This window comes from Eulemur rufifrons, chromosome 7 (assembly GCF_041146395.1).
Source record: "Eulemur rufifrons isolate Redbay chromosome 7, OSU_ERuf_1, whole genome shotgun sequence".
Lineage (NCBI taxonomy): Eukaryota > Metazoa > Chordata > Mammalia > Primates > Lemuridae > Eulemur > Eulemur rufifrons.
The window spans coordinates 459,988-475,274 of NC_090989.1; the positions used below are offsets into that span (position 1 = coordinate 459,988).

The 15,287-nt window shown below is 42.1% G+C and overlaps 1 protein-coding gene across 6 annotated transcripts in view; it reads right to left on the reverse strand.

Annotated features, from left to right (window-relative positions):
• DIP2A (disco interacting protein 2 homolog A) overlaps window positions 1–15,287 on the reverse strand; it is a 108,960-nt gene that overhangs the window by 37,654 nt on the left and 56,019 nt on the right. For all 6 annotated transcript variants that reach the window (XM_069474872.1, XM_069474870.1, XM_069474871.1 and 3 more), the window contains 5 exons: window positions 7,011–7,102; window positions 3,348–3,458; window positions 1,954–2,077; window positions 1,487–1,596; window positions 805–907 (listed from right to left, as the gene is read on the reverse strand). In XM_069474872.1, coding sequence (XP_069330973.1) covers window positions 805–907; window positions 1,487–1,596; window positions 1,954–2,077; window positions 3,348–3,458; window positions 7,011–7,102 — 540 coding nt within the window. The remainder of the gene's footprint in view (window positions 1–804; window positions 908–1,486; window positions 1,597–1,953; window positions 2,078–3,347; window positions 3,459–7,010; window positions 7,103–15,287) is intronic.

Below are 15,287 nucleotides of genomic sequence, written 5' to 3' on the forward strand. Positions count from 1 at the left end.
CTTAAAAATACCTAAAATCATTTTCCATATCTCCACTAAAATCTCTAGCTGTGCCCTCAAGCTACCGCTAACACACCAATTTCACTTCCTAGTTTTGCTCAATTTAGTATTGTAATGTAAAAAAGCTACAAGTACATTTTTATAGTTTTAAAAATATTTCTCACATTCTCACAAAATAATTGGGTACAATATATATAATTATTATTTATCAATTTGAAATATTTTAAATTTAATTTAAAAATATTTTTAAATATCTGATATTTAACAGTAAACCAGGGCTTCATGTAATTTATTATACCAAGAGATAATCTGTGACCATAAAGATTCCATTTATATATTTACATGCATGACAGCTTAAGTCAAAACTAGTCATAGAAAACAGTAACAGAAAAATAAGGGTGTTTTCTACTTTTTTCAAACACAAAATGCCCTGCCCCTCAGCACGTCACAGATCGAGCCAGCCCACTGGGCCAAGCTGTGGACCTGGCCCTGTGCACGGGTGAGCTGGGGTACGCTGCTTTCCTCCTCCACAAAATTGCACGCACGTGAGTTTGCCGAAGACGACCACGTGGGCTGCCTAGGGTCTGCCAAGAGAAACCTCATGCCCACGAGTCCAGCACAACCAGAGACCCCAGGAGCATGCTGAGGACGGCCCCGTGGCCTTACCTGGTCTGACCTGGAGTAGAGGGCAAAGGCACTACCCAGGGGTGGTTTTGACAGGCGTAGAGACAGCTGCACGATCAGGTACGTCAGGTACCTGTGCAAGGCTGGAAGGACCACTGCCCCCACCCCGAGAGCCCTTACCTTCCGAGTACCCACACGCCTGGGTCAGAGCCCGGCACTGTGCCAGCAGGGATGCATGGGACACCGTGACTCCCACCGTGCTGCCTTCTTTGCTGGTTTTATACTGAAAGGTTTCAAAGAAAAAAACATCTTGTGGTTATTTCTAGAGTCCATGGCAGATAGAATGGAGGCTGATGGAATCTTAAAAAGCAGCAGTACAGCCCGGTGTGGTGGGGCACACCTGTAGTCCCAGCTACTCAAGAGGATGAGGCAGGAGGATCGCTTGAGGCCAGCCTGGACAACATAGCAAGACCCCATCTTTAATAAAAAAATAGGAAATGGTTGGTGTCTCCCCTTCACTAACCCTACGCCTCGGCCTGTGAGAGGACACTTCAGATGAAGATGAAGCTGTGGTTCACCCCAACAGGGGCCCAAGGGCAACAGTGGTACAGCGGTGTACCACGGCTCCACCCAATTGTTTGTACCTGACGGGGCCAGTTAGGGGAGAATCAGGTAAGAGTGAATCCTGAAAGGATCTGAGTAGGGTTCTATATGATACTTTATATTTCTGGGGCAGAGATGAAACAATGAGAACTCAGCCTGAAATTTAAAAAAGACAACAGCAGCTTATATGGTCACAAAAAACAAGACCTAAACCGGTGAGGTGTATTTTCTCGTGCCCTGAGTTAGGAGTGGTCATTACCTCGATGTAGGCGGTTCCAGCCCCTGCATCTTGGGCCAGAGGGTGCCAGTCCTTGGGGGGCTTGGCCAGATGCTTCCCATCAATCACCAGCCAGGACAGGGGCGGCCAACCTGTGACCAGACAGACAGGACAGCACTACAGTGTCAGAGGGTCTCAGCTCCCACACACAGCCTGCGCCTCCAACACGCAACTAGCTATTGAGGTCTAAGGAGCTCAAATTTTAGTCTCATTTCATTTTATTTAATGTAAAAAGGTACATCTGGCCAGCGGCCACCATAATAGATGGCACAGGTCGAGGCACCCAACCCGATGAGAATCAAGATTCAGGAAGGCCTTGAACAAGGCATCACTTTTGGTGAAGACCCTGCAGCCTCTCTATCACTGACTTTCTGGAACAGCATCCCTGGGGGCACGGTCCAACCAAGACCGTAGGAGAACAATGGCGCCCTTTCCCTGGGAGGCCTCACCTTTGAAAGTTGCCACCTCTCCTGTCTGTGCCTTGGGCAGGCCTTTCTGACAAGCATCTGTGGTGAGGGCCAGGGTGACTCCGCAGCTGCCCAGGAGAAAGCCAACCTGCTGGCTGCCTGCGTCCTGAGGAAGACACGGTGACAGGTGGGAACAGGCGCTCACAGGAGCCGCAGCCCCAGGCCCTCAGGGCTCCAGGCTATGCAGAGAACAGAGCTCTTTTTTTTCCACCCCCATAAAACTTCTAGAACAATTTCAGTCCTATTATTGGTATATATGAGATATTCATAGAAAGAGCTCATGAAAACATAATTATTTTTAAATTTGAAAAACATTTTTGGTTTGTTTTTGTGGTGAAATATAAAGTTCTGGATAATGGGCTAATTTCTCAAAGTTTATTCTTGCAAATGACATTTAAAAGCATTTTAATAATGGCACTGAAACTTCTATTGAATCACATGTGAAATTTACAAATGAATCTTGGAGGCCTGACCTTTAACAACATTAATCATTTCTACACTGAAATACATGCTTTCCTCTGGCCAAGTCTTCAGTTATGTATGACCCTCAGCAAAGTTTTGTCATTTTCTTCATATGAGTTTGACAAATCTCTAGGTTTTTTTCCCCCTAAATATCACTGAATCCAAACACCTGCTCACCCTTTGAGATATACTGGTTTTGTCTGCATATTTGTGGATACTGTTCACAGCAACAAGTGCGTGAACGCTGGGACACGATGACAGAAAACTCTTCACTTTGTAAACACATGCCTAGTCTAGACCTAAATGGTATCCTTTCAATAATCTCATTACTGATACTAATTTCAGATCTAAAATGTTATAGGTACCTAGAACATCAGTAAGTCCCCCACATTAATAATTTTTCAATGACAAAAACTGCCTTCTGTCACGTAAGTGAACAGAAACACAAGAGAATTTCCATCTGTTTATTCAAAACATTGAGCTATATCACTGTAATGATAAATTTACCTCTAAGAAATGAAAATTGTTATCAATAAACACATGGCTTTGAGGAAAAGTTTAATAAAATCTTACTGAATCACTAATTCTATTCATTAGAGGGAAAAATGCCTATCATTTCTGTTGGGAAATTCGAATGGGTGCTAGAACGGCTCCACCTAACAAGGCGCAGCGCGGTCTCACTGCGGCAAAGCTGTGCCAAGTGCCCTCTCACCGGCAGCACAAGAGAGCATAGACAAACGGCATCTGATTTCTCTCCTCGGTCCTGCCTGCCTGCCTGCCATCACCTTCCTCTCCTCCGTCAAACAGCCACTTGCTGCTGGCCCACACCCTAGCATGAAGCTACAGTGACAGGGAAGCCAGACACCACTGGCCGTGACAATGCCTGTGTGGGCCGTGAGCCCAGGACTTGCTACCTTTCTTGTCAATGGCACTTCTATGGGGACAGGAACCAGCTCTGCCAGGAGACACCCGTAAAATGCAACCATGAACATCACAGGGTCACTATTTGGGAACACGAGCGCCACCTACAATGGTACAAAGAAAAATCTGCTCAGGAATGGTTGAGTCTTTTCAACATTCAGAATCTCTCAGACATTACAGATTTTCTTTTTTTTTTTCCTTTTGTTAAAAATTTATTTTATTTTAAATTGACATGTACTTGTATATATTTATGGGGTACAAAGTGAAATCTGATATATGTATACAATGTGTAATGGTCAAATCAGAGTAATTAGCATATCCATCATCTCAAACATTTATCATTTCTTTGTGTTGGGAACATTAAAAATTCTCTCTACTAGCTATGTGAAAATGTAGTTTTCCAAATTTAGCTTAGAAAACCTAATTTTGGAATTAATTCTTGGGCCTTAAATTTCCTTATTCATGTAATTTTTAATAAATAGTTTTTAGGCTGAAGCTTTTACTCCACATGCAACAAAATAATTTAAAACTTCTGGGTTTAGAGGCCATCCAGGCTGTGTCTGGCTGTGGGCTCTAGACCCGGTTCCCAGCCACACTGGTATCACCTGCCCTCAATTAGCCCAGGTGAAAAATACCTTTACCAACATAGAAAGTGAACAAGGAATCAAATTATATCTAAAATAATAGTTTCCAAAAGAAAAAATCCTAACACCAAAGTTTTAATTGGACAGATCTTCACTCAAGACTTAAGTGCATCAGGGAAGTGTGGTGAGTGGAGAAGACCTCCACAGAGACACCCAGAGCCTCCCCTGTCCCCATGCGGCTGCTGCTCCCTGGTCCTACCTGGTCACCGTGCTGCCACTCTTTAAATTGTAAGTTCTGCTTTACTTATCTTATATTTTAATTATCAAAATTTTAAAAAACAGATTTAAAATGACAAAAGCAACAGCCCCATGCTCCACCCTTCCCCACTCCCCAAAGCAACCATTTTTAAAATATTTTAGAGCTTTCTTTTGTTATTTACTCTCACATTTTTAAAGTATTACTTTTCCATTGCTATATTTTGTTTTTAAAATTTTTAGGCCTCTACTTTACTTCCTGTTACTGGAGATGAATCTTTAGCCCTGTTCTCCTCCTCTCATCAACCAGTCTCTGTTTCTTACCATATCTGGTTAAATTAAAAGCTATTTATGGAATAAAATATTATAATAATTGTGCCTGAAATCCTAAGTGGTAAGTCAGAATAGTATTTAACTGAGTAGACTGTTAATACAGGGACTTTGAGAGAATGATGGATACCCAATAATCCTTTCAAGACAAAATTTAAGATAGCTCATTTTGTACTTGAGGTCTGGAAGTTGAGTTTCTAACAAGTATGTCTGTTTTTCAAAGCTTTTCAGGACAAAGCTGTCCTTCAAATGTTGTTTTTTATAGTGGTTGATCCAGAACTGTAACCTATAACCTTGAGACTACATGTTTGGTATGGAAAATATATTTTTAGAGAATTTGTTATGAACAGTTGTGTTCATTTTTATAAAGTATAATATCATAGGAAGTTGAATTTGCCACCAATCTCTGATAATTGATTCACTCACTGTGACCCTGTTGATCTTTTTACGATTAACCTAACTACATGGATTCTCTTGCACGTCAAGGAGTATCTGGAAGTCTTTGCCCTTGCAAGAATGTTTTTCAAGAAAAATAAATCAGTGATTCTTAGGTGCACCCTGAAGCACAACATAAATCAGGGCATCTTATAGGCTCATTCTAAAGCACAACATAAAACCTCATCTATCAGCACAACATGTCACAAACTATCACTCTCACACTTTTTACCTTTTTACAGCCAAGTACATGTTTCCTTTCTTTTCTGATGGTAACGGCTACCACCACTTTCACTTGCTTTGTTTTCTATGTATGTCCCAGCTAATCTGCCCTAAAATGCTCCACCAGATGTGTCAAATACCTCGCAATAGTATTTTCCAAGTAACCAGTCAATCAGGTGAGCCCACCTGCGGCTAACCCCCCACCCCACCCCGAGGCCCCGGGCACCTGGTCCTGTCTGAGCTGCCCCTTGGCCACCCGTGGTCATCCTGGACTCCGCTGTGGCTCTCCTGCTCGGACCCTGTTCACTCATCTGGCTGAAGCACATGCTCTAGGGACTTGCCAAGAAAGAGTGCTTGCAAGCTGAAGTTTTTTGAGTCCTGCATGTCTGAAAATGGTTACGCCACCCTCCCATTTGTTAGTCTCTGGCAATGGAACTATAGGTTAAAAATCATATTCCCTCTGAAGCTTTGAAGTATCACTCTACTCTCTTCCAGCTTCACTACTGAGAAGTCCTGAAGCCACTGTGATTGCTGAGTCTATTTTTATTGCCCTGAAAGCTTGGAGATGCTCCTCTGCACCCCATGTGCTATGCGCGGTCCCACTGCACGCTCTGGTGTGGTCTGCCGCACTCACTCTGGGTATTTATGCTCTCGGGACGTTGCTACTTATCACGTTCTGCTTTCTGTCCTTTCTCCTCCCGGACTCCTGCCATCAGTCGGACGTTGGGTCTTCTTGACCAAGTCTTTAATTTTGTCTTATTTTTTCTCCTAGTTTGCATTTCTTGGTCTTTCTTACCAGCATCCTTTTCTTGATCTATGGAACATCTTCCTCTCAGATCTCTGGAGATATTAATACTAACTTTCAGAAAATTTGTTTTTTGTATCTACCTTTCCTCCAAATTTGTTTCCTCTTCCCTCCCTCCCTTCCTTCCCTCCTCCCTTCTCTCTGACCTCCCTTTTCTTTGCCTTTTGATTGTTTTCTTTCATACTGAGCTTCCTTCTCAATTGTCCTTGGCTTCTGGTGAGGCACTGAAAGAGCTCCCTGGGGCTGCCTGCCAGCGGCCAGACCCTGGCTTTCCTTGTTGGTGACCCGACACAGGTAACCTCTTCACTAGGGGATTTCACCGGTACGTACTGGTTTTCACCACACTCTCCTGCCTTCCACCCTGGACTTCCTAGTACAATGGGCTCCTCCAGTCTGGTTCAGCTTGCCCACAGCAGTACTGTCCAGGAGAACTTTCGAGGATGATCGAAATTTTCTAGCCACATGTGCTTCCTGAGCTCTTGAAATGTGGCTTGCGTGAATGAGGAACTAAATTTTTACTTTTATTTAATTTTGGTTAATTTAAGTTTACCTCTTTCCCTATCCCACGTGGCTACTGCCAACCCTACAGGGCCGTGTAGCACAAGGGAATCAGCCTACAGTTCTTTTGTGTTTTACGTGGCAGGCAGGTAAGAGGAGCTGCCTGGACACATGGGACAGGGAAGGAGATGAATACCAAGCACACAGACCTTCAAAGTTGGGCCATAGTTAATTCATAAAACCTAAGTTTTGGAAATTTAACATTTATTAATATCAACATATGTGAAGTCAAACAGAAAAGAAGATGCAGACTCAGTGGAGAATGACAGAAGAGGAACAATCATGTACTCCGTATCACAAACTTTCCCCACATTTAATGTTCTTTAATGCCTTGTATTAAATGCTGACTTTAAATGCTTTGTAGTAATGCTTCATTCTAACCAACTGATAGAACACTGATTTCAATGAACAGGTTTTTAAAGTCTCTGTTTTTGCTCACTCCAATAAAGCACATTCTAGTTACTTACTCTGTCTCCAGGTTTAAGTAGTGGTTCATTCTTACTAGTCAGTTTATTAAGTAGAGTATAAGCTAGTTTTAAACTCCGACTCCAAAGTTTGCCTAAAATAAAACAAAAATACTAAGCAATGTAAAATTTAAGAAATTAATAATTAACATTTTAATGTAGCAATCATAAAACCTCATAACATACTGTTATCCTATTACTGGAAATTCAGGTAATTTCCAACTAATAACTATTCTGCACAATGCTGTGATGAACATTATAGTTTTCTCTTAAAAACAACTTACAGATTTTTCTTAATACAAAAATAAAGCAGGATTTTACTTTACAAAATTTAGAATATAGAAAAGCCAGAATAAAAAAAGCCACTATTCTATGTATATGTGTATATGTGTGTGTACACATACACATATACACATACATGTATACATGTGTAATTTTCAAGAAATGCTATACTTCACCCAGCTATTTTCAATTAACATTGCACTGTGAATGCATTTTCATGACATTAAATATCCCTCAATTACGTCATTTATAAGAATGGCACATAATTCACTTAATCTTTACAATTCACGAGTAGGTCATATCTTCACCTCCGTTCTTTACTCCAAAGAGCCACTGGCTGGTGGGGCAGTGCGTGTGGCCCTCACGCCAGGCTCAGGGGCCAGGAACCAGGCCTTTGCCCTGTGAGGTCCCTCCTGCCACATGCCCCTCCTGGTGCACAGCCCTGGTGAGCGCAACTGAGGAGAGCTTTGCTGAGGAAGGCAGGAGGTGAGACAGAGGACAAGTCCAGAGGACTGAGGATATCTAGGGAGGTAACAGAGACCGGGGTGTAACAGGACAGGAGGACTGAAAAACCTGAGGCCCCTCCCCCAACCCCTGAAGCAGCCTTAGTATCCCCTACACAGTCTATCAGAGACGCAACGGTCGTCACTCGGCCCCTCTCAAGCTCCTGTGGCACAACCACAACACGGCTGGGCACCCCTGCCCTCCAGATGAATGCACGAATGCCACTGTAATAATACAACACTCAGGTGTAACACTGTGAAATAACTAAACTGTGGGACCCGAGAAATAAACAAGAAAAAAATATCAACTCAAAACACTATTTTAGCTTCTTCTAAAAGATTAATTCAAGATGGTAATAATTTTAATACATAAAGATTCCCAAACTGAATCCAGCTATGTATACAAAGAATAATGCCTCATGACCAAGCCAGTTTTATCCTGGGAATGAATGCAAAGAGGTTTAACAGAAAATCAACCTAATTTGCCACATTAACGGAATAAAAGTGAAAAATAAAACAATCATCTCAATAAGAAAGAAAATTAAAGCAATTTAATTTTCAGAAATTTAAAGCAATTTAACAGTCAGAAAATTAAAGCAATTTAACAATCATTCATGATTTTAAAATGATTATAAATGATTTTTAAAAATCCTTCTTAAGCTCAGATGAAAGGAAGCACACTTCCTTAGTGTGGCAAAGGGCGTCTTTAAAAGCCCCAGCAGAAGACACCTTAATTAATGGGCAGACATTGAACGCTTTCCCTGAGAACAGAAGCAAGCCAAGGACATCTGTTTTCAACATTTACTCAAAGTCCTAATCAGCACAAAAAGGGGAGACAAGAGTAAAATGGATGGAAATAGAGCTGTCATTATTTGCAGATGACATCCTTACGCACCTTCTGTAACAAGGCTGCCAAATAATCAATATACAAACACCATTTGATGCCTACATTCTAGCAATAAACAGTAAGTAAACATTTTTTGATGATACCATTGACAATAAGACTAAAATACACACACTAAATACCAAAGACTGTCACAATAAATAGGCAAAGACTCCCCACAGAAAACCATGAAACATTACTGAGATAAAGTACAGAGATTTGAACGGATGGAGGGAGACATCATGTCCGTGGGCTGCTCACCATGCAAAGGTGTTAATTCTCCTTACACCGATTCAAAGCGATGCTAATCAAAATCTCAACGGGTACGTTGTGGCACTTGACAAGCTAATTCTAAAACTAACTCTGAAATACACAGGGCAAGAATAGCTGAGACATTCTTTTTTATACCATCCCACACCACACACAAACCACATTCCGGGTGGATAGCAGATCTAAATGCAAAGGGTGAAACCAGACCATTTTCCCAAATTAACAGAGTAACTTCGTGTTCTTGGCCTAGGGAAAGGGTCCTAAAGGGAACACAAAATGCACAAGCCATAAAAGCAAAGAAGGTGAGAGTGCACGCAGCTTCCGTTCACTAAGCTTCCGTTCACTAAGCTACCAACGGTGAAGAGTGAGGAGCCAGCCACATGGCAGGGAAAGACAGCTGCCACATGCCCCTGAAAAGGACTGGCCTCCAGAATTGGAAATCAGCTAAAATCACGAGGCCTGACAATGCCAAGTTCGCACAACGATGGGAGCAGGTGGGACGCAGCACTGACGGGGTGAGCACAGACTGGAAAAGTGTGGCGTTACCTAGTCACCATGAAGATACGACCCCAGACCAAGCCTCCACTCCTGAGTACTCACCCTTCAAAAGCTTATGGCCAGCCGGGCGCGGTGGCTCACACTTGTAATCCCAGCACTCTGGGAGGCTGAGGCAAGAGAATCGCTCGAGGTCAGGAGTTCGAGACCAGTCTGAGCAAGAGCGAGACCCGCCTCTGTCTCTACTAAAAAATAGAAAGAAATTAACTGGACAACTAAAAATATATAGAAAAAAAAAATTAGCCGGGAGCATGCCAGTAGTTCCCAGCTACTTGGGAGGCTGAGGCAGTAGGATTGCTTGAGCCCAGGAGTTTGAGGTTGCTGTGAGGTAGGCTAACGCCACGGTGCTCTAGCCTGGTAGCAACAGAGAAAGACTCTGTCTCAAAAAAAAAAAAAAAAAAAGCTTATGCTAGGTCTTCCTAGGAGCACTGCTTCTAATAGCACAGGCTGGAAACAACCCAAATGTCCACCAACGGTATGAAGGATAAGGAAATCCTGGTCTACTCATTCTGTGACAGCAATGAATGAACTACAGCCATTAACATGAATGAATTTTAAAAGCGTAACAGTCAGAGACTCCACTGCTACAGATCAGCACTCCCACCTACCATGAGTTTACAAACAGAATGCACGAACCATCTGGTGGAGGCAGCAGAGACAACCGGAGGAGTCAGGCTCCAGAAAGGGAAAACCCTCAAGGAGCTGAGCTGACCTGGCACAGGTGTCTTCACACTGTGGGTGTTCACGGCTCCGGCCCCCACGGGAGGCCCTGTGCTGCCGGCGCAGGAGGAGCCCACAGAGCTTTCATCAGAGACGGGGAGCTCCAAGAGCAGTCGGCTCCCCTCGTGGCATGTGCTGAGTGCTCAGGCTGGATGCAGCGGGAGGCCGGAAACCCTACAGGAAACCGCTGAAAAGCAGAGTGGAGCCCTGAGACCGCCACATGACACCAACACCAAGGCTGGGAGCCCATGGGGGAAAGGGACACATGGACATCCCGGGTCCTGGGCAGAAAGCTCTGGAGGGCCAGAGGAAGAGCAGAGGTGGCGGGGCCAGCTCCGCTGGACTACAGTAACCAGCCCGACTCTACTCTCCTAGGGAAGACGGCATGGTCTGGACCCTCCATAACGTGTTTACACACAACACACAACATTCAGTCAAAAAATACTAGGCATCCCCAGAGAGAAGTTCCCCTGACCTAAACCAAGAGAAATCACAGATAAGAGCAACAGACCCAAAGGTGACCAGATACTGGTGCTGCCTCACAGACTTCCAGTTGCAGTAATTACTGAGTGCACGCAAGGCAACAGAGGAACAGGTGAGGCAAATGCACAGGACGATGAAGAACTTTCCCCAGAGAACTAGAATAGTAATTAGAAGAGAACTCGCCAGGAGTTCCACAGTAGACTAGAAATTTTAGAAGATAGGATTAGGGAATCTGAATAAAGGAAAATGGAAAATATTCAAACTGAAGTATATATTAAAAAAAGAATGCAAAATATAAAAGAGAACATTAAAGGCATGTGGGACTCAGAGAAAAGGTATAATGTAAGTGTAACTGGAGTCCCAGAAGGAGAGAAGAAAAAAAACTGGGGAAGAAGAAATATATCAAGAGATGAAGGCTGTCGTTTTTTAAAACTGGTGAAAGATACCATCCTACAGATTCAAGAAGCCCAGTGGACTTCTGGAAAATTTCAAAGAACATCACAGGAAAATTGCAAAGAACATCACATCTAAATGTCATAGAAAGGCAGCTGCAAGCCAAAGAAAAAGAACATTTTTCAAAGCAGCTAGGGAGAAAAAGACATAGTACAGTCAAAAGGATAACAGTCTGGTATCTTCTCAAAAGCCAATAAAATGGTATCTTTATACAGCTGAAAGAGGATAAATGGCCACCACATATAACCTTCAAAAAGGAAGATGAAATAAATTGTTGTCAGACAAGTACTGAGAGACTTCTTCACCAGCAAACCTATTATATAACAAACATACAGGAAGTTCTGTAGGTCAAAAGGAAATGATTACACAGGACAATGTAGGATTGCGGGAAGGAAAGTATAGTAAAACAAAGAGTGAGAATGTATGACTGACTTTAAAAAAACAGTGGCAGTAATATCTTATGCTGTGTAAATAAATACAGACTTAAACTACAAGACAAGGAGGATGCAAAAAAGGAGAAAGTGTGTCACAGGCTGGCTTCTTCAAGAAGCAGATGCTGAGACAGATTTAGACACGCAAAAGGATTACTAGAGAATAAAACCTGTGAAGGGAAAAGGGAGTAGCAAGACTGCGCAGGAGCTGTGAAACCACAATGTGGATCTGACAGTCTCTGCAAGCCCAAGACTGTTTACAAGGAAGGTGGTGCTGAGCAGACACGACCAGGCCCCTGCACCACCGCTTAGCTACTGGCCAGGGGCTGCCCCACCAAGAGCACGACCTAGACTTGAAAGCTGAATTTAACAGGTGGAGGATGTGAGCTAACCACATTCCTTGAAGGTGGGCAATGAGTTCCTTTACTAAGGAATTATAGCTAATGATAAGCTATCACAGCCAAGTGGGAATTATTCTAGGAATGCAGGGCTGCTTAACATTTGAAAATTAATCAATGTAACTCACCAAATTAACGGGGAGGGGAGAGGAGAGGAAAAACCACATGATCATCTTGCTAGAGCAGAAAAAGCATTTGACAAAATTCAGTCCCAACAATTATAAAAACTATTAGCAAACAAGGAACAGAAGGGAACTTTCTTAATCTGACAAAGAATTTCTACCCAAAAACAAGCAAACAAAACTACAGAAAGCATCATACCTAATTACCAAAGGCTTTTCCTCAGATGGAGAAAGAGGCAAGAACGCCCACTCTTCAACACTGCTCTAGTCAACACTGTGCTGGAGGTGCTAGCTTGTGCAGAAAGGCGAGAGAAAGGATAAAGGTGTGAGTATTGGAAAGGTCAAAATAACACTGTCATTGGTCACAGATGACATGATTTTTGTACACAGGAAATCCAAAAGATATATGAACAAACTACTAATTAATGAACAAACAATACGTTAGCAAGATCACTGGATACAAAGTCACTATTTTAAAAATCAATTGCACTTCTATATACAAATAACAAATCTGTAGAAAAAATTATACTGTTTACAGTAGAATATATCTCATGAAAAATGCTCAAGACTTCTGTACTCAAAAGTATAAATATACAGCCAGGCACAGTGGCTCACACCTGTAATCCCAGCTACTCAGGATTGCTTGAGCCCAGGAGTTCGAGACAACCCTGGGCAACAGAGCAAGACTCCATCTCTAAAAAACAAACAAACAAAAAAGAGTATAAAAATATTACTGAGAGAAATAAAGGCAGGCCTTTAAGAAGGGGAAAATATTCCACAATCATAAAATGGAAGGTTCCATAATTATAATATAGGTTGATTATTCCTTATCTGAAATGCTTGGGAACAGAAGTGTTTGGAATTTTGAATTCTTTTGGATTCTGGAATATTTGCATTATATATACTTAATAGTTGAGCATCCCAAATCCAAAAATCGGAAATCCAAAGCTCCAATGAGCATTTCCTTTGGGCATCATGTCTGTATCCAAGAAGTTTCAGTTTTTGGAGCATTTTGGATTTTTTGATTTGGGATGCTCAACCTGTAATATCAATTCTCTTCAAATTGAACTACAGATTCAATGCAATGCTAATCAATATCCCAGTAGGAATTTTGATGGAAATTGATAAGTTGATTCTCAAGTTTACTTGAAAATACAAAGGGCCAAGAACATTCAAGGCAATCTTCAGGAACAATCACAGAGCTGGAGGACTCATGAAGCTACAGTAACTCAGAGTGGACAGACAACAGACTGAGAAACAGGGGCCCAGAGCCCACAAGAATGTTTTCACCTGACATATGAAAAAGTAACACTGTAGTGCTTTGGGGAAAGGATTGCCTTTTCAGTAAATGATACTGAGTGAATTAGATATTCATAAGGAAACAAAGTGACTCTAACTTCACACGATACACAAAATTAAATTCTATCAGGGGTGGGAAACCTGCGGCCCTGGGGCCACGGTGGCCTTCTGGATCCTTGAGTGCAGACTTTTGACTGAATCCAAATTTTACAGAACATGGGATTTGTTCTGCGAAGCCTGGATTTAGTTGAGGGCCGAACTTGGGGATCTAGAGGCCAGATGTGGCCTTGAGGCCGCAGGTTCCCCACCCTGTTAGATGGATCCTAACACCTAAATGTGAAAAGTAAAACAATAAAGTTTTTAGAAGAATATGTCAGAGGCTATCTTTCTGATCTTAGGGTCAGCAAAGAGTTTCTAAACTGGACAAAAAATGAACCATAATACAGGGAAAAAAAACAGATAAATTGGACTAAATTAAATTAGGACTTTTCATTCATCAAAAGCCACGATGAAAAGCATTAAAAGGCAATCCAAACAGGGAGAGGATATTTGTAAAACATGTATCTGACAAAAGATATGTATCTGAAATATATAAAGAAATAAAGTATTAGCAAGCAAATAGAAAAATGAGGCAAAGATTTGAATAGTTCATAAAAGAGAATATTCAGGCTGGGCACGGTGGCTCATGCCTGTAATCCTAGCACTCTGGGAGGCCGAGGCGGGAGGATCGCTCGAGGTCAGGAGTTCGAGACCAGCCTGAGCAAGAGTGAGACCCCGTCTCTACTAAAAATAGAAAAAAATGATTTGGACAGCTAAAAATATATATAGGAAAAAAAATTAGCTGGGCATGGTGGCGCATGCCTGTAGTTCCCAGCTACTCGGGAGGCTGAGGCAGAAGGATCGCTTAAGCCCAGGAGTTTGAGGTTGCTGTGAGCTAGGCTGACGCCACGGCACTCTAGCCCAGGCAACAGAGAAAGACTCTGTCTCAAAAAAAAAAAAAAAAAGAGAATATTGAAATAGCCAATAAGCATATGAAAAGCATCATCAGTTATCAGGCAAACGCAAATTATAACCATAACCTGACATTGCAACATACTTACAAGAAAGACTAAAATGAAATAAACGGACCATATCAAGAGCTGGTGAGAATTGGGAACAACTGGAACTCTCTATACTCTGCTTGTGGGATTGAAAACGCTGCAACCCCTTGGGAAAGCTGCTTGGCAGCATGTCCTGAAGAACAACTACACTGCTGTTGACACCCAGCACAAATGCCCACGTAAGCTCACCAAGAGACTCACACAGCAATGTTCATGACAGCACTATACACAATAGCCCCAAATGGAAGCATCCCAATGTCTATCTACTGGAGAGTACATAAATGCGTTCTGGTACACTTATACAATATAATAATATTCACCGATGAGAATAGACTAACTATGACTTCATACAACAATAGGAGAGTCTACATGTTGAGTAAATGAAGAGAAACACACATACAAAAACACTTTTTATATAATCCTGTTTAGATAAAATTTAAAAACAGGTAAAGCCAGTGGTGTGAGTAGTCAGGACAATGGTTACCCTTTGTGTGTGGGAGGATGTCAGTGCCGGGAGGGGCCTGAGATGAGGGGACGGGGAGCTGGCAACATTTTGCTCCAAGTGCTCCTTATAGGAGTGTATTTGCTCTGTGAAATGCATCAAGCTATGTACATGCTTACAGTTTGTGTTCCATAAAAACAACATGGAACCAAAAGATGCCAAACACAAAAAAATACACAATTGCATGATTCCATTTATACAAAGTTCAAAACAAGGCAAAACTAAAGTACATTGTTCAGAACGCATCTATAGAAGATTCAAAACACTCCAACGCTCAAC